The sequence below is a fragment of the Danio rerio genome, chromosome 3, assembly GCF_052040795.2.
Source record: "Danio rerio strain M-AB ecotype USA chromosome 3, GRCz13ab, whole genome shotgun sequence".
In the NCBI taxonomy this organism is placed as follows: domain Eukaryota; kingdom Metazoa; phylum Chordata; class Actinopteri; order Cypriniformes; family Danionidae; genus Danio; species Danio rerio.
The window spans coordinates 26,622,523-26,643,139 of NC_141023.1; the positions used below are offsets into that span (position 1 = coordinate 26,622,523).

Genomic DNA, 20,617 nt, shown 5'->3' on the forward strand with positions numbered 1-20,617 from the left:
GTGCACCTTAAATGCGATGCAACCCAAACAAAATGAATATTTTATTAAAGCTCCGCTGCCTCAGTATTAAAAGCATTTGGAAATTTTGCTGTGGCCGTTCTGCCCTATAATGCTTTGTTTTGAGTCATCAGGTCATTTCAGAGAAAAAAAGATGCCTTCTCCCTGTTACATTCCCTGCCACATCCAATGATTACCAGCCACCCTGACACTGACCTCTCTGACCGACTGTGTGATTTGTGGATCATCATCTCCCTGGACAAGCTGCGTCACAGATCATGACATGTGAAGATTGAACAAACAAGTTGAATAGAGTGCAAACATGCAGTTCTCCTCAGAATGACAGCGCTGGTAATGTGATTAGTAATCTGATGATGTAAACATAAAGGAACGACCTCAGGAATTTTCTGACAGGAGTGGGGCAGTGCCCAAAGAGGAGAGAGAGAGAGAGAGAGAGAGAGAGAGGGAGAGAGAAAGAGAGAGGGAGACTATCTGCGTTCAGAGAAAGTTTATCTGCCTTTGTCAGCTTGCCCCTGTGGGGTTTTGGTGCTTGTTAAAAAGTCCTGACAGAAAAACAGCAGCAGTAACAAAAAGACAGTTGTGAATGCAAGCTCAGTGAGCATGTAGATGAACAAACTTGAGCCGTCTGCTATTTTTAAACTTTATCTTGCACCAAAGAGTGTCTTTTGCTTCTTGTTGGCTCACTTTTGCAACATATCTCACTCTATCGAGACTGCAGATGATCATCCATTTAACTTCACTGCATTTTATTCATTATCATACGGTGTGTGTGTGTGTGTGTGTGTGTGTGTGTGTTTAAAGTTTAGATAAACTGATTGGCCTTATGATACTTAGAGTACAGACTCAGTCTAAGTCTAGTAATTGGAAAGTGCTTTAGGTGGCTCGCTGTAACAGGAAGCCACTGTGATCATTCATTCATTACCGCCGCTTGTTTGAGGTAAAAGATAACCTCTGTTCTCTATTGATCTCCTGACAGTTTCCAGCAAGGATCAGGTCTTATTCAGAAGTAGGCAGGGGAAATAATGAAGGGATCTGACTGGGCTAGCATGGAAGATTCATTATGCAGAGTGTAAAATGCTCTTTATTGCTACAGATTGTAATTTCAAGAGGTGCTTAGAAATATTAGGTTAAAAAATACAGGGCCTTTTATCTTGTAGAACACACGCCTGAAAATGTAAATAGTCATAAAAAAGATGATGTGATCACCTTTTGGTAATAATTAATACCAATTCTCACTAACCCAACTGTTACCGTAATAACAACTATAATTCATTCATTCATTCATTCATTCATTCATTCATTCATTCATTCATTCATTCATTCATTTATTCATTCATTCATTCATTCATTCATTCATTTTCCTTCAGCTTAGTCTCTATTTCAGAGGTCGCCACAGCGGCAACTACTCCAGCATATTTTTACACAGTGGATGCCCCTCCAGTCACAACCAGCAGCGAATAGTTAGTTAATAATGAGAGTTCTACCTCAAAATAAACTGTCAGCAGTATTTTAACATTTTTTTGGGTTTTGTTGTAAACTTTAATATATAGTAAAATTGTTTGCAGTATACTGTATATATTACACAACAACATAAGGTGTTTTAAACACAGACTATAATGCACATAACTGACCATATGGTTTTATTAATGTGATTTGTCAAATTAATTTAATTCTGAGAATGTCAATTACAATTTTGTTTTTTTTACTTTAATTATACTATTATTTTTAGGGTGAGTGGTTAAAACAGTCACCTCGCAGCAAGAAGGTCGCTGGTTTGAGTTCTGGCTGGACCAGGAGATCTTTCTGTGTGGAGTTTGAATGTTCTCCCTGTGTCTGCATGGGTTTCCTCTTGGTGCTCTGGTTTCCCCCACAGTCCAAAGACATATGATACAGGTTAATAGGATAAACTAAAGTGTGGAGGAGAGAGTGTGTGGGTGTTTTCCAGCACTAAGAGTTGTGCTGGGTTGCATCAGGAATGGCATTTGCTGGTAAAACATATAAGACATTGACGGTTTATTCCATTGTGATGACCCCTGATAAAGCTGGGAATAAGCCAAAGGAAAAAGAGTGAATGAATTATTTTCATTGTAAATTACAAGATGCCTTTTTTTTATCACTAGAGCTTCAATTTAAAGTTTTCTTCTGATCTAATTACTTTAATTACTTATATTACACTTCACTTCCTAATCTGCAATTGCCTATTTGAATATCACACTAACTGTACAAAAAAAAAAAAAAAAAAAAAATTACTAACACTTCCCTTCTTAGACTTTACAGACCTGAAACTTGCCTTTAGTACCTATTCATTGTTGCTCTTAGTTGTGTAAATTGCTTCCTTGTCCTCATTTGTAAGTCGCTTTGGATAAAAGCGTCTGCTAAATGACTAAATGTAAATGTAAATATATATATATATATATATATATATATATATATATATATATATATATATATATACATATATATTCACCGGCCACTTTATAAGGTACACCTGTCCGACTGCTCGTTAATGCACAACTTAATGTATTTAGACATGAAAAAGATGATCAGCTGCAGTTCAAACCGAGCATCAGAATGAGGAAGAAAGGTGATTTAAGTGACTTTAAACATGGCATGGTTGTTGGTGCATTTTCACGCACAACCTTCTCTAGGGTTTACAGAGAATGGCCCGAAAAAGTTGCTGACCATGTCCATCTCTTTATGACCACAGTGTACCCATCTTATAAAGCACAAATCATCTCAGCCTGGTTTCTCGAACATCACAGTTAGCTCACTGTACTCAAATGGCCTCCACAGTCACCAGATCCTAATCCAACAGAGCACCTTTGGGATTTGGTGGAATGGGAGATTCACATCATAAAGGATTAAGGCTGTTCTGAAGGCAAAAGGGGGTCCAACCCGATTTTCGTAATGTACTTATTAATGTGGCTGGTGAGTATAGATAGATAGACAGATACTGTAGATAGATGTAGTATTATAAGTTTTTGATTCTGTTTCTCTTTGAACATGATCCATGAATGTGAACATTAATCTTACATCAATAAAAACAATATTTTTGTCTATAGTTACTGTGTTTTTACTTTGTAAGTCACAATGTATTATATGAATGCATGCTGCTGAACACAAAAACAATGACAGTTTGTCAATTCTCCTCCTTTAAATCATCTCTTGCTGGTAATGCGGTTAGTAATCTGTATTTCACTTGTAGTGCGAGGTGAACACCTTGTTGTCTAAGGCAGCTGTCAGTCACGTCCCCCAAGGCTAACGGAGAGCGTTCTGCAAAATCTGTTTTTGAGAAACTCATGACAGTTATGTAATGAACACTTCATGAGACAGTGGCGTAGTCATTACTCAGAGCGCAGCATCCAGAGCTTTACAGACCCTCTTCATCATACCTCCACCCATCTCCTCTATCTATCTCGCCTCTTTTTTTTTTCATCGTGGAGGAATGTCATTAAATATTCAAAAGAATCTGTTCCAACAGGATCATAAATAATGCTTCTCTCCCAGTTGTGACACGTAAAGTGATGCACCTTTTTATCGCAAGTTTTTCAGACATGATCTTAAAGAGAATAATCATGTCTTTTGTTCGCAGGAGAGCTAATTGCACTTTGGTGAGTGGCGTTTCACCGGGGTGATGTTTTTTCTTTCTTCCTTTTTCTGTTTCTCTTTCTCCAGACCCCCCTCTATCTCTCGCTTTCTCTGTCACCGGCATGTCAGTATAATTGAATTTCTGCACACGTTCCCCTTTTTCATCAATCACACGTGCTGATAAGGTAGGTTTAGGAGGGACACTCAGGCAGAGCACACACACAGAGAGAGAGAAATATAAAAAAAGAGAAACAGACAGGAGCGAAGGGAGATGAAAGGAGAGAATGAATAAGGAGAGGGAAAAAAGCACTGACTGAATGGAAAACAGAGAAAGACTGTGATCTTATGGAGTTGTGTAACTAGTGACGGTGGTGCTGCAGTGCAGTGCTTTATCTCTGGGAACGTTCACCTGAAAGTGTCCCGCCACGTGGATTCACTGGGAATTCAGCAGTGTTCAGTGAGATTCCAGATCATTGTCACGGTGAATCGTTATGCACATTTTGAGTTTGAGTGAAATGTAGACAGTGAAAAAGGAGTTAGGGTTTGGGAAGGTTTATTCAACTTGGTTAAATTATATTTAACTTAATCAAAACTGTGAATCAGGTAACATCAAATCTTTATCTCTGAAGCCCAACATGAAGTTACAGTAATGGGGCTTTCCCACTAGGGGCTCTATTATAACAATCTAGGCGCGACGTCTAAAGTGCATAGCGCGAAAGCATTAAGGGCATGTCCGAATCCTCTTTAGCTATGTAAGGACGGAAAAATACGCTCTACACTCTGGCACATGATCTAAAAGGGTTATGCTTGTTCTTTAAATTAGAGTTGGGTGTGTTTTGAGCATGTTCATTTAACCTATCAGAGTCTCATCTCCCATTCTTTTTAAGAGTCAGGTGTGTCATGCCATGGTGCATTTGCTATTTACATGGCAGACTTTGTAAGTAGAAAAACTGAATGGACAAACTGAATGCTAAGCGAGAAAAAAGTTAAACAGACCATCTGCAGCGTGAGGATAAAAAACGAGCCTCCTCCATTCGGCCTCTTTACTTTCTCTTTACTTTTACTCCTTTACTTTTGTGAATAAGGAAACGGTGTTGTACGCACTTCATTAAATACATCCATTAAACTACATATTAAATTTTGTTTGTTAAGCGCAAAGATGTGTTAAAAACTATTTCTAAATTCAGTTCTAATTTCCAGCAAATGAATAAATGAACGAAGTGTGGTCAAAAAACAGGTATATCTAAACACACGTCCTATTCTTGTGCCCCATATGGGGATGCATACGTCTCTCAAACCCGATAGATGGACAAATCTAGATATTTTTATTAAAACAAATATAAATATGTCTATACTAAATAATACCGCTAATGATAATAACATTATACAAATAGAAAATTGGCATAAATAAACTGAAAAAAAAAAAAAACGAGATGAAGAAGGCATGGAGGTAGTGGTTTATTTATGTAGAAAATTTTTATTTTTGTAATATTTTTATCTTTAAATACTTTTTTCGTATGTAAAGATGTTTTTGTGTTGCTGTACATCCTGTTTGTATTAAGCAATGTGTAAGCGTTTTGGACCAGCATAGGCACATAACTAACACGCTCTGCATTGGACTTTAGACCAGCTTTTAGTTGGTCAATGACGCGGTCTATTTCAGTTCTTCAATGCGCCAACAATGCGCCTTAACACACCTCCTTTATAGACCAGAACACCCATGAGTCCACAAAGTGGTGCATATGGATTTGCTATTTAAACAGCGTGGTGCAAAACATAAAAATTTGGGTTGCGCCGGTCTGAAAATAGCAAAACATTGTGCCAAACACATCTTGTGTCTTAGTGTGCCGGGTGTATGAAAGGGCTCTATGTCTGTTGGCATGCACACAGGTTGTTTGACATCAGACTTTGGTTTGTTTGTCTGATGGTTTTCTGAACTCCGGTGCACACCTGTGAATCCCACCTACTGTAAGTCTGTAAGTTAAAGGCACAGCTCACCAAAAAATTCTCTTGTCATTTACTCATCATTTACTTGAAGTTTGTAGTTCAGTTTTTAGTGTTTAAGTTCAGTTCAGTTTAGCTCAGTTCAATGTGGTTTAAAGTATTTTTTTATATTTTTATAATTATTATTATATATTTTTTATATTATTATATTATTATAATTATTATTTTTTGTTTTTATAATCAGCTACACTCTCACTAATTTAAGTTCGAAATGTAAGGTCATTTTATATATGGTTACTGTTTGTTCTCGTGAAAAATCAGTGTTTAATTTCTAAATATTTAAAAACAAATTTGAATAAATGTTTAATTTAACATATTTTCAGTTCTTGTTTTTAACTAACGCTCATTGCATTTTACTTAAAAAAATAAATAAATCGCAAATTAAACTGAAATTGCAATATCTATTTAAAAAATCGCAATAATATTTAGAATTTTTCCGCACATCCCACAGCCCTGGTAAATAGTGAGTACATTTTCATTTTTGGGTAAACTATCCCTTTAAGTAGTGAGTATAGTTCATGCAAAACGGTTAGTTTCTAATGTTATTGTATTCATTCTAAATCATAAAAAGGAGCTACTGTATGTGATGTACATTATGTGTAGGTCAAACCCTGTATGTATGTATTTACTCACTCGCTTTCCTGACAAGCATGATTGATGCATTACAAGCAGAGAGAATATGTAGTCCATTTTCACTTTCCTTCAGCAAACATTGGGTCTGGTCCTGTTCTTTTGCACCTTGGCATTAAATTCCTAACAAACACTGAACTAAATTCCACAATAAACTCAAAATTATATGTTTAAATGATTTTTTTCCAGACCTGTTTTGTGAACGAATTAGCCTAGGTGAAGCAACTTTATACTGATTGTCTGTTACAATCAAATAATTTATTCAACTTGGGATGCAGAGATTAGCCAAACTCACTAATAACTGCGCTTTAATGTGTCAAAGTTAATAAAATGTAAGGCTCCATAACACTGCATTCCTGTTTCATGAAATGGAATGATAATATAACAAAATTATACCAACTGTGTGACAGATTAAAGTTCAAAGTTTATAAGAGACACATAGGCTGTTACCAGGTGTTCCCATAAATTATTATTTTTTTGTCCAGTTCATCAATTAATACCTGCTTGGTCCTCCCACTGTTAATGCCACAGCCATCCTGCCATATTCATACTGTGTGTAAACACCTACTTTTAAATGTTTTAAATATATGTTGCATAAAGGAACATATTTGACATACTGTATATTCATATATCTTTGGAATCAAAACATGAACTTTAAGTATGTAAAATGGATGTATTGCCATATATCAATTCAATTCATCTTTGTTTCTGTTGCGCTTTTAAAATGTAAATTGTGTCAAAGCAGTGAGTGGCACATGCATCTTTTTAGCATGAATGTAATGTCAAAAGTCAAATGAACAAGAAAAGAGTTGTTTTTCTGATGAAGATATGCAGAGTTTAGATTAACAGACCGCTTGCATCCTGTCGGTTATGCATGACAGAGAAGCGAGTAATTAAAAACAGCCTTTGTCTGATTATTTTGTTTAAAAAAGATGTGCAAGCTATAGCAAGCTTATGTTCAATTCCAGAGATGCAGAGCTTGTTTCATCTTATTAATTTTCACTGTATTGTTTTTTTTATTATTATTCAAAAGGTAATCTTAAACTGCATATCTTCAGAGTTTAGTTAATCTAAACTCTGCATATCTTCATTAGAAAAACTGTCAAAAGCCTAGCTAGAGTTTTTTATTTTTTATTTTTAGATAAAATGAGTTTTTATTATTATTCTGGGCTGTATTATTTGATAACTGAGCACCAATAAATAACACTTTAAAATATAAATATTTTTAACAATAAATAATAATGTTGTGAAATTAATGAATGTACAGTATGATAATCTTGAAACCATGATTATTCTTCACACTATAATTATACAAACACAAGAAATCTAAAATCGTTGCATCCCTTAGAGCATTTTCTTTTATTTATTTAATCAATTAATTGTTTGAAAGCTGCACTAAGTCTGTATAAATTAGTTTTGCCATAAAATCCTTATGCAGTATTCATGAATGGCAGGAAAAGCCACGAAAATTCATTTGCAAAATCACGTCATAGTTTTATATTTGGGAGAGAGTTTCCACTCCTTAAGTAGGACAGATGGCAAAGTGTAGTTCTGTCTGTTTGGCTACAACCCTGTTCTGTGTATATCAGCCTGTTTCTTTCTTTGTTTGCTTTATTCTCAGAGAGCTCTGTGGCACACTAAAATGAGCTCACGAAGCAGCTCTCGAGACCAGTCCTTTGAAAAATGGCGCAAAACATTGGTATTAACAGCAACACCATTATACTACTAGCTGGCTGACCACTCCATCAAAAGTGAATTGACAATTTATAGAGTTTACCAAGTCACAATTTAACAAAGTGGAGCCAGGCTGGGTGCTGTGATTGCGTTAGCGTGGTGTGGCTCCTCTGTGTTGTGTTATTAGACTAACTGTGCTCTGTTTTGCTCCGCTGCCGGGAATGACATGAGCTGTGGGGATAATGCCGGCCACCCCCGAGGCGGCCCTATGAAGCGCTTCAGATTATCTACACACTCACTGACATACAAAATGGCATACTTACTGTAGATTATGCGCATGCACTCTCATTGCTCGCTCGCCAACCTATATTGGCATATCATGTCTCCTCATACTGGAGGTCTAATCAGGCTAACAGGCATGATGGTCCATCAAACAGGGCTTTGTAAAGATTGGGGCCACTTGTTTTTGCCGCAGGATACTTTGATCTGAATATCGCAGTGATTGTTTCTGAACGCAGAGATCTAAATGTCTCTAATGTGTGTAAGAGCACACACGGCGGAGTTGCCAAAACAGCACCTTAGACACTCTTAGCGGTTATTGATGTGATTCATCACTTTAGTTTCTTCAGAAATAACACATTGGGGTTGTCAAGACTGACAGCTGCTTTTAGATTTAAAACATTGCATGCACACAAGGAAAATTAAGTGTTTTGATGTGGTGCTGTGAAGCATGGAGCTCGCAATTAAGATTTGTTTATCTTCTTTTTATTATAATAACTAGCACAAGGCTTTGAGAGATGAAAGATGTGCGCAATGATTGATGTCAAACTCCGGTATCACCTAAAATAAAGGAGTGATCAGAAACCTTAGATGTCTTTTGAGATAAATCACCAATTTTATTTAGATCTGTTTAGATATATAATATGATATGGCTTTAACACCCTGGCTTTAACACCCTGACTGGTGATGGCGTCCTGTTATATGAAGCAAATGCCATTGAGAAAGCTGAGCAGCAAGCAAGGATGATGCAGATCCTTTGAAAAGCGGGAGGGAAATTAGAAACTAGTATTGCTACGCTCCAGTCAAACGCACACAAATCTTCTTTCACACCTCTGAAGCTGATTACACATGCCTTTCATGTCACACTCGGTGCCTCTCTGTGAAATTACATTTAGGCAACAATGCAAAGTCTTCATAAATGTACTTTGTGAATCATACTTTCCATGAAACAGTTTGTGGCTGTAAATGACTTGAAAAATATTAAGCAATTAAATTATGTTATGCTAAATATGATACTGTATGTGTGTTTGAGCATTGGGTTAAGGATGTAGGGTTGTTAAATGCTTGTGGTAGAGTGATGTAATGGCAGTTCAGGTGGAAGTAGGCAGAGGAACAGAGAGAGTGGAAGTTTTGTCACTGTAAGGAAAAGACTGTACTAGTGGCAGTACTGAAATCTAGCATGGAAACTTCTGGTCACATATGTCAGCCAGAGGAGTAAGATCAGGATGGGGGAGACGTTGGTTTTCTTTTGCTGATTCAATACCAGACATGCTATTGTGTTTTGGATTACCTGTAAATGTGGTGGTAACTTTCCCAGAAGCTGCTACGATGGCTAGTTCAATTGTTACCAATGACTTACAGAACTCGAAGTTGTAATCATATTGATGAACAATGGTTTTGGGTTGGCTAACAGTGTGTCCAAGACTGAAAGACTTGCCTGTAGGGCATTGCAGTAGTCCAGTCTTTTATTTTAATAAGATTTAACGAGTATCTTTTGCCTCATATTCTCACTGGAAGATTATGATTGTCCTGTTATTGTAGAGAACAAACATACACAAATAGTTGGTCATCCGACATCACTCGTAGATTCCTTACTGTGCTGGTTGGTGTTAGTGTTGTGGATTTCAATTACACAATGACCCCCCACTTTCAAGCCAAGAAACCCAGCCAGTATTTGTGAATTTAATTGAACACAAACAAAATCTTTTTTTTTTTTCTTGCCCACACACAAAACTTGCACAGAGTTCTTTAGGAAAGTCTAGTTTTCATCTGCAGAATTTCACAGACTATAGGTGAATGTGTTCCAAAACTTTAGACAAAATACTGTCAGATATTTTGTCTGTTTAATTACAAAACTAAAATAAACCCAAATACACTACCTCACAAAAGTCTTGTCGCCTATCCAAGTTTTAGGAACAACAAATAATAACTTGTCTTCTAGTCGATCATTCGGTATCGGAAGTGGCTTATATGAAAGGCAAAGACCAGATTACGCTTATTATATCAAAACAAAATATGATCATACCTTGATTTTTAATTATTTAATTAGGACAGTAAGGTCTGACTTTGCTTAGACAAAAATCTTATCACTTAACAGAAATAATGTACAGTATAGAATATAAAGTCATGGTGCAGTGGAAAATAATTAATATTGTGAATGACTCCCATGAGCTTGGAGGACTGCATCTATATATCTTTACAATTACTCCAATAACTTATTAATAAAGTCATATGGAATGGCAAAGAAAGCGTTCTTGCATACTCCCAGAGTTCATCAAGATTCTTTTCGATTTATTTTCGATGCCTCCTCCTTTATCTTACCCCAAACATGCTCAATAATGTTAATGTCTGGTGACTGGGCTGGCCAATCCTGGAGCACCTTGACCTACTTTACTTTCAGGAACCTTGATGTAAAGGCTGAAGTATCAGAAGGAGTGCTATCCTGCTGAGGAATTTGCCCTCTCCTGTGGTTTGTAATGTAATGGGCACCACAAATGTCTTGATACCTCAGGTTGTTAATGTTGCCATCCACTCTACAGATCTTTCGCAAGCCCCCATACTGAATGTAACTATGGTTTTTCCTTCACCAAACTTGACTGATTTCTGCCGGTTCCAGTAGATCTTCTGCAGAATGTGTGATGATTGGGATGCAGTTCAACAGATGATTCATCTGAAAAATGTATCTTCTGCCACTTTCAAATGATCAACTAGAGGTCAAATTATTATTTGCTTCTTTTACAATTGAGATTGATGACAAGACTTTTGTAAGGTAGTTTATACCCAAAGCACAATTAACCCCTTAGTGGCCTCAAGAAAAGGAATAAACCCATTGCATAACAACTGTTAAGCTAAAGACCTGTGCATGAATATGAAAATTAAGTTAACTTAATTTAACAGTTCTAAGTTACAACTGTTTTTTCCTCACTTTTTAAGTAAAGTCAACTCGTTACTTTGTCAGGCAACATGTTAATTTACTTTTCCAAAGTAATAATCACTTTTTACTGTGTAGAAAGAGTCATTGAAAAATGTGAGTAAAAATAAAATAAAATAAAATATAATAGAAGAATACAATAGAAATTAAAATGCAATTGAAAAATTGCATAAAACATTAAGTAAAAAAAAAAAAACTATTCTTCACAAACTGCTGGTATATCAAATATTTAACTTAATTCTTTCATCAAATCAAGCATCCATATCAAATGTTTATTTTTATTATGCTCTTGCTCTGTAATTATTATTTTAGAAGAAAGAGAAAGAGGAATTATTTTCACTTCACAATTACCCCCTTCACTCACTGCAGAGTTCATCTGTAGAATGAGGGCAGCGAGTGCTCACCCCTCGCAATCTACGTGTTCACCCCACACAAGTGGCGCCCACTAGACCGATTATTACGAAGGTCACATTTGCTTAACCCTGCGCTTCAAGAGTTGATGGACAACTGCAGGGAGCGGGAAGCTCAAGCTGATTAATCTTTTTGCCATTATTCCATACATGTAATATAATCTGCTCTATTTGGGTTGACATCCCTAGATCTGAATAAAAAGAAATTGCCACTCAAGAGAGTGGCACTTTAAGATAACATCATGATAACCTTTGAGGAATAATTAAAATCTTTCCAAGGTGAGGCAGGGAGAATAAATTACGACTGTCTTGTCGTCCATCCATCATTTGAATGTGCCGGGTTTCATCGAGGCCACTGCACATTACAGTGACATTGATGCACACAAAAATTCAATGCAAAACAATTGTTTTTATATTGAATTTTATATAATTTTGTGAATGTATATGTACCATAAATGCACAATTACGGTTAAATTGGCCATGTTTACTGTAATAAATGTGTCATTTATTTAATATATATATATATATATATATATATATATATATATATATATATATATATATATATATATATTTAATTTTTATATGTTTTTTAATATTATTATTTTTGTAGTATACTGGTCACATCAATTATGAATAATATTACTACTAATACATGATTCTTTATTTACATTTTTTAAATCATCACATTATCTTTGTGAAAAAAGTTCACTAAAATTAACTAAAATTATAAATATACACCAAAATGATGTCATATTTTTTAAAGAACAAACAAACTCTGAGGTGGAAAGATCTCTTATAAACATCTATTACAAAGACCACTCAATCAAGCATCTCCAGCATGGACCCTGCATTTCATTAACTATCCATCACTAAAACAGAAGATAATCACTGCGCCTATCTGAAGCGACTTTTAATGAATGTGTTGGGCTGGCATTGAATGAAAGATTGACCAAAGGCCGGAAGGATATCTGATATGGAAATTGAAGACATTGATGTGGCTTAGTGTTGTCTGAGGATGCAGATGGTTGCTCATGGAAAAGCAACACAACGGTTTTGCTCAAAAGTGATTTGTGTTCATTTTGGCCGTGTATACGTGTGTAGAGTGTTATCCTCTGTTAGACTGTGTTTACTTTCCAGCATCAGTGTCTGTTTAGTTTCCTCCTCGGTGTGTGAAATTGCCAATGTCATGCCAAGCTTCCCAAAAATAACCAAAAGAACGAAGTAAATCATTTTCTCCTCCCAACATACGCAGACTCACAGCATGTTATTTCCTACAGGCATTTGTCATACGATAAACAGTGTCTTTCATTTGTATTCAGTCATAGGCTAGCTTTCATTTCCCATTTGCGAGGACACAGTAATTGGTTTGACATTGGAATTATAATGGGACAAATAGCGTCCAGATGAATGAGAAAGTTAATGAAGGCATGTCGCGTTCCTTATACTTTCACTTAAAAAATGAATGAAAAGCTTGAACTCGGAGTATGAATCTTGAAACTGTTGTGTCCTTTGTGCCTCAAAGGGCCTGTTAAAGCTGTAGAATTGTGGAACGCTGGAGGGAATAGTTCTAAAGGCACATGGGGATTGAATGTTCTCAGCCAGAAAGAACTGGCTCGGTGCGTCATTATGATTAGACAATGAGTTCATCAAGGCCAAAGCTGCACATATCAGGCGAATCTCAAAGGAGTTAAAGAACCAGAAAAGCTCATCTCTTTCCCTTTTTGTCTCTTTACAATTTAATAAAGAACCTTATTAACTTTTGTTAACTCTGGCAGTCTGTATCATTGGGTTCAGAGCTCTCAACATTTTTAAATTGTTTCTCTCTTCTGGCTGTTGTAGAATATTTTATTTGAGGGAATTTGACATTGTTAATTGTATAATTTGAGTTTTATTAGGGATGTACAAAAATCAGTTAGCTATATTGCAACTAATTATTTGACACACCATTACAATTAATTAATAAAGTTAAATGTAAATAAATAAAATAATAATTTGAACTTAAAATCATTAGACATAATAAAAATAAAAATGATGTTTTCATGTTAATAATTTTAATTTTAACAAATTTTAATTTTAAGATAAATTTTTTTTTAAACATGAGCATCATATATGTAACAAAGGAGTCGAGGTAAAAAAGAGTTGAGGGTCCAAACGCAGTTTATTTACAGCTTGGTCAGGCAGGCAATGGTCAAACAGGAACAGACAGAAGCAGGTTATCCTGCGTCACAGGCAAAGAGATCAGTTCAGGCGGCAAACAACATAAAACAATTACAATAATTAGACAAGGGTTAGAAAACAGGGCAATGCAAGACAACAGAATGCTCCGTAATGCTACAGGAAATAAACAAGACTCAGAAAAGTGTGTGAGAATGTGAGGTGTATTAATAGTATAAGTAATGAGTCAATCATGGGCTTCAGGTGTGTGTGTGTGTGTGTCACTTGCTATGTTTCCATCAAAAAATGTGAATTATCTTTATGCGCAAAACTAGATTAGTGCATAAAAGATGTGCAAATAAAGCAGCGTTTCCATCCAACAAGTCAAATCAAACAAAATCGTCACTTCCTGATTATCTGGCGTCACATATCAACAGTAAAAACAGAATTTTCTGCGATAAGAGAAGCTGTGTCAATCTTTTCTTCTTTTTATAAATGACTTGCATCTTAGAAGGCATTCCTGACACGCAGTAAACGCACGGTGACATTTGAAGGCATGAGACGCAGAGCACAGGCGCTCCTGATTCTGTAGGTCATTAATAATATAATAACACTAATACTAAAACAGTTAAGGCATTATAGAATGACTAAAACAACATTTCCGATGTTTTACAATGTGGTCAGCCTGCTGGTTTGTACATTCACACATTTTTATCATCACATGATCTCTTATAACAAAATCACACTACTTTTTTAATGTGCTTGCTGGAATTTGTTTAGTAAAAGTGTTTCCATCACAGTTTATGCGCATCTTTTCTTATCGATTTAAAAAATGTATCCTACTCAGTTATGCTCATACATTTTTTATGCGCATTTTCAAAACTTATGCGCATCTTGGTGTTTCCATCAACCAATTTTTATGCACATCCAAAATGCGCATAAAAATAGGTGGATGGAAACGTAAATAATGTCTGAATGATTGTCAGCTGTGGCAGGAGTGATGAGTGCAAAGACTTCGGGAAGTTATAGTTCATAACTATAGTTCAGGGCAGAATTGTAGTTCGAGTGATAATGCATGTTTTCCAGTCATCTGCAAAGCCTGACGTCCTGGTGATTGTGACAATATGCAATTATAATTGTAATGTTAATACATTTTGGAATAAATTAATATTCTTTTATTTTTATTAGTTTCGCTGGTTTTTTTTAATGACTAGAGACACAACATCAGTTAATATTATGCTGTGTCTCTCTGTACTCTGTAATTTAAACCAAAAACAATAATAATTGTTTAAAAATGTCTAGTGTTTTTAAGTTGCAACATGTAACTTTTATGCAGCGTTAAATGCTACCAGAGGTGAATATAACAATGACATTATAAATTGATATTAAATTAGTAGTAAAGTCTATGTTTATTAGCAGATGCTTCTTCTATCGACTTGGGATAATTTTAATCCCATTACCTTTCCTCTATTTAGAGAATGTTTTCATTATGACTCCAGTGATACTACAAGTTCTGTGGCTAATTATTATTGCCATATACAGTAGTAACATGAATAATATGGACCAATAACCATTATTCAACTGATATGTTTCCAATATATTATTAAGAGCTGAAAACTTGTCTTCAACACGTTGTAACACTTCTTTTCCCTTTTTTGTCCAACAGGATGTAAAATCAACATTCTTCCAGTTTGGGGCCTCCATCCAGCAGGAGGCGCTGCTCATGCTCAACATCATGGAAGAGTACGACTGGCACGTCTTCTCCATAGTGACCAGCAAGTTTCCAGGCTACCAGGATTTCATCGCTATCCTGAAGACCACGGTGGACAACAGCTTCGTGGGTTGGGACCTCCAGCACATCATCACCCTGGACGCTGTGGATGGAGACTCCAGGACCCAGATCCAGCTGAAAAAAGTTCAATCTCCTGTCGTCCTCTTGTACTGCTCTAAGGATGAAGCGGCGTACATCCTGGAGGAGGCCCGGTCACTGGGTCTGACCGGGTTCGGGTACATCTGGATCGTGCCAAGCTTGACCACAGGTAACCCGGAGATCACTCCAGATACGTTCCCCTCTGGAATGATCTCCGTGTCCTACGATGACTGGGACTATCCTCTTGAGGCACGGGTTCGAGATGGGCTTGGGATTATAACCACTGCAGCTGCGGCCATGTTGGAAGAGTTTGGCGATATCCCGGAGGCAAAAACCAGCTGCTATGGCCAAATGGAGAAAACCAAGTTGCCACCCAGCGCATTGCACAAGTGAGTGAAGCGTGAGAACCGACTTATTATCTGTGTGTCTGCAGTATGTGAGTGTTTTCTGTCAACAGCCTGTCCGTCTAGCTCTTTCACTTAAAAAAGTGGAAACAAGAGGGCTATTTATGTGGAAAAACACTGTTTTTGAACAGTCAAGTTGAAAATAGACAGGAAAAAGTGGAAAAAGGTAACACTAAGATGTCTGTGTTAGAGATAAGGGCATATCGGGAAAATGCAAAAGTAGTCTTAGTTTTGATAATGATATACTGTACCAGCTATATCTTTAGATATGCATCATTAAAACATGTTTTGGCAACAATTAATTTAAATAATGTACCATTAATTTATGTTTGTTAATGTATTTACTACCATGAACAAACTATTAGTAATACATGTTTTGCTGTATTTATTTATGTTAGTTAATGTTATTTAAGGTAAATAAGGTTAGTTCATGTTAACTCATGGTGCATTATCTAATGTTAACAAGCACTTTGGATTTTAATAATGCAGTAGATAATATTGAACTATATATTTAATAAATGCTTTACAAGATTATTCATACTTGGGTAATGTTAGTAAATACCTAACTGACTTTAATTAACCATTATTCTAAAGTTTACCCCTGTTTTTACATTAAAAATGGGATCTGAAAATTTTAAACAATTATTAACTAAGACATTTCACTTAAATATCATGATCAGGGTATAATGTTTATTTAAATAAATAATATATATGAGCAATTCCAGCGTTATGGATGTGTCATTTGCAGTAAAAACTGTAAACATAAATTCTCACAGAAAGTATATGTTAACATTATATTAAAACTTTTGTTTATATTTTCCAGAACAATTGACCACAGAGTTGGGAGATCAGAAAAACATCATTCTGTTAACATGTTTTATACATTAAATGAGGGAAATAAACATGCGGTATGGATGTGACAAAAAAATTTCTGCAGGTTTACAGTAGACAACTGTAGGATAAAAGGATAAAAAAAGGATAAGAGTTGGCTCTCTATCAAACAAAAATTATGGGTTTTGTTTTATTTAATATTTTCACATTTAGGAAAAAGTGTCGTTATGAATGTGATATCTCTCCGTTATGGATGTGACAGATGTGAAATTGCCACTTGTGTGACTTTGGCAAATCAAACTGAATACTTTCTGTATTTTGGTAAAAACATTTTTTCATGGTAAGTTTGGCATTTGCACGGAATATATGTTTATTTTTTCCCCAAATTCTGTTTAACTGAGAGAAGATTTATTCAGTGCATTTCTAAACATAATAGTTTTAATAACTCATTTCTAATAACTCATTTCTTTTATCTTTGCCATGGTGACTACATAATATTTTATTAGCTATGTTTGAAGACATTAGTATTTGGCTAAAAGGGCAATTTAAAGGTTTAACTAGGTTAATTAGACGATTGGGGAGTTAGGGAAATGAGGCAAGTCATTGTATAATGATGATTTGTTCTGTAGACAATCGGAAAAAAAATATATATATAGCTTAAGGGGGTAATACTTTTGACCTCAAAATGTTTTTTAAAAAATTTTAAACTGCTAAAATAAAACAAATAAGACTTTCTCTAGAAGAAAAAAATATTTACAGAAATACTATGAAAATTATTTGCGCTGTTAAACATCATTTGGGAAATATTGAAAAAAGAAAAAGAAAAAATGAAAAGGGAGGCGGGTGAATAAATCTGAATTTAACTGTATATAATATATACAGTATATATAGTAATAATTATAAATGAATGCATATATAAAATAATTTTAAAATTATTAAGACTAATATTATTGTTATTATTATTAATGCTACAATTTGAACACATCAGCTTACATCAGAGATGAGTTGTACTGATGAGATGTACTGTAACACTTTAAAGAACACCAAACTGTTTGAATGTGGGATACAGTTTGTAAGCTTGCAAGAACAGGCTTATCAACTCTTTTATGATGTTTTTCCATCCAACTTGTTCTTGCCCTTAAAATGGGAAACAAGAGAGCTATTTATATGAGAAAACACCGTTTTTGATCAGCCAAGTGGAAAAAAGGGAAATACAGTAGGAGGTGGAAAAAAGCCACCCAAGTGGTCTGTTAGAGAGAAGCATGAGTCGGGCATATGCAAAATTCATTGTTACATCCTGCTAATATATTTCTCAGGTTGAGCAGTGTTCTTGAGTGAGCTAATGGGCGAGAGGCCGAGGGAGGTTTTTACGCCGGTTAGACACCCAGAGGTGGGTACTACTGCACTTTCGAAACTCTCTTGGGACGGCACAGGCCAGCGCTCCTGTGCTTTTAATGAATAATGTTTTACACAGCGTCCTGAGAGAGCCAGTGTTGGCCAGAACAACATGGAGGCTTTGCTAATGCGCTTGGAGAGCACTCCAAATATAAAGTGCTCTTGATGAGTCCAGTGCTTTTGTTGCTTTTACTCCTGAATTTGCCCGCTGCAGCACCCCACTCGCATAGTGCCAGTCTTTAGTCTGTCTATATGTCTGTGTCTATATGCCTGTGTAGTACCTGCCAGTGCTGAGCAGACACGCAAAATCACCCCATTTGCAGTGAAGCGGTGTTGCCTGAGATACACGTTCACCCTGGTGTCAGGGGTACATTAATCCTGATAGTCTCAGCACAGATGGTCAAAGGCTTGGCCAGAAATCGACTCAACTAGATCCAGCAGAGAAGAAGACTCCTGGCCTGACTGCATGGGGTCTCTTTTGGATTCTAGAAGTTTCAGGAATATAGGTCATCAGAGGGAAGAGTGTTGATCTTTGAAAAATACCAGCTTTTGTTCATGCTCTTGTTAATAATTTTGTTTGTGCACATTTTTATTTAGATTCAGAATATTTGACCCTTAATGTCATTTAAAATCACATTGACCCAGAAATGCATTTAGAGGTTGCACCGGGAGCTTAATTATTGCACTGGGAGATTATTTTGCAAACATAAATAATCATAAAAGTCATGAAGTATTGGATATCATGGATAAACATCCATTCATTATTTTTTGAAAGGGTTAAAATATTTTACACATATATTAGGTGTTTTGTTAGTAAAATCTTTTTGTGCTTATAGTGAAAAGTTTATGATAATGGGGAACTATTACGTCCATTTTATTATGAGGTAAAATACATCTCTGATGACCCTAGAGTGTGTAGGTAAAGTTTCAGCTCAAAATACTTCATAGATAGTCTTTTTATAACTCTTTGAAACTGGCCATTATAAGCTTTGATCCAAATTGTGCTGTTTTGCTGATTGCCGATTTAAATTCAAGTAAAATTGTGCTCCCAGGCAGACAGCAGAGCTACAAACTCCAATGCCTTAAGGCTGATTTATACTTCCACCTAACATGGACCTCCACTGACTGCTCGCGCACCCCACGAAATGGACAAGGCTTTTATATTTGACGTGTTGACCATTGTGATACTGCAGCTCCACTCAGTAACTTTGGCCAGAAGAAAAATGGTCATGCCCAACCTGGTTTCTCTCAAGGTTTTTTTTCCCCTCACTTTCGTCAATTGGTGAAGTTTGTTCCTCACCAATGTCGCCAATGGCTTTTTTGGTTTGGGACTTGTGGAGCTGTGCATCGATTCACACAGAAACAACAACTGACCCAGCTGAGGCTTGAACCAGCGAACTTCTTGCTGTCAGGCAATTGTGCTACCCACTGCGCCATCATGCAGCCCTGGACAGTTTATTAAAGTTTATAAAAATATTAATGACAACAAAACATGGGCTGCTCTACATCTATATTTTTTATTATGGAAAGAACAAAAGCAAAAAAGTAGACTTACTAAAAAATACTGACGGTTTCTTTTTTTATTTAGCCCACTCCACAATTCACACATTACTGTCTGGCTAGTTTGTGTCCACTACTTATAGTATATACTAAAAAGGCAATAATGGTCCAACATTCCTGACCATCATGACCAACAAAGCCTAGAAAAACAAGGCATTTGTATATTGTAAACCAATAGGTTCAAATACTGTTTTCTAGTTACCAAAGAAATTATTTATAACTTCATTTTAGTTTTGTAAATATTAAATTGTTTTCTATTCAAAATTGATCTATATATATATATATATATATATATATATATATATATATATATATATATATATATATATATATATATATATATATATATATATATATATATATATACAGTTGAAGTCAGAATTATTAACCCTTCTTAGATTTTTTTTTCCTTTTTAAATATTTCCCAAATTATGTTAAAAAGACCAAAGAACTTTTCACAGTATTTCTAATAATATTTTTTTTTTCTTTTAGAGAAAGTCTTATTTTCTTTATTTCAGCTAGAATAAAAGCGGTTAAAGTTTAAAAAAAAAAAAATTTTTTTGGGACAAAATTATTAGCCCCTTTAAGGTTTTTTTTTTCCGATAGTCTACAGAACAAACCATCATTATACAATAATTTACCTAAGAAGCGGACGGTCAAGTATAAATCAGCCTTTAGTCAGATTGTTAATAATGGGTGGAGCTGATGACACGTACAGTGGGAAGAATGTCAATCAAAGTGTTTCTGCAGACTGTTTTTATGAAGTCTGATTATAAAAAATAGAGTGAATGAATTTTAATTTCATTTATTTTTTTTATATTAGAGGCTGGCTACTGTTGCCACACATCTGGGTTTAAACCTCTTA

At 35.5% G+C, this 20,617-nt stretch overlaps 1 protein-coding gene across 2 annotated transcripts in view; it reads left to right on the forward strand.

The window, feature by feature from the left end:
• grin2aa (glutamate receptor, ionotropic, N-methyl D-aspartate 2A, a) overlaps window positions 1–20,617 on the forward strand; it is a 205,608-nt gene that overhangs the window by 100,978 nt on the left and 84,013 nt on the right. For both annotated transcript variants that reach the window (XM_087244555.1, XM_087244554.1), the window contains one exon: window positions 15,359–15,951. In XM_087244555.1, coding sequence (XP_087100681.1) covers window positions 15,359–15,951 — 593 coding nt within the window. The remainder of the gene's footprint in view (window positions 1–15,358; window positions 15,952–20,617) is intronic.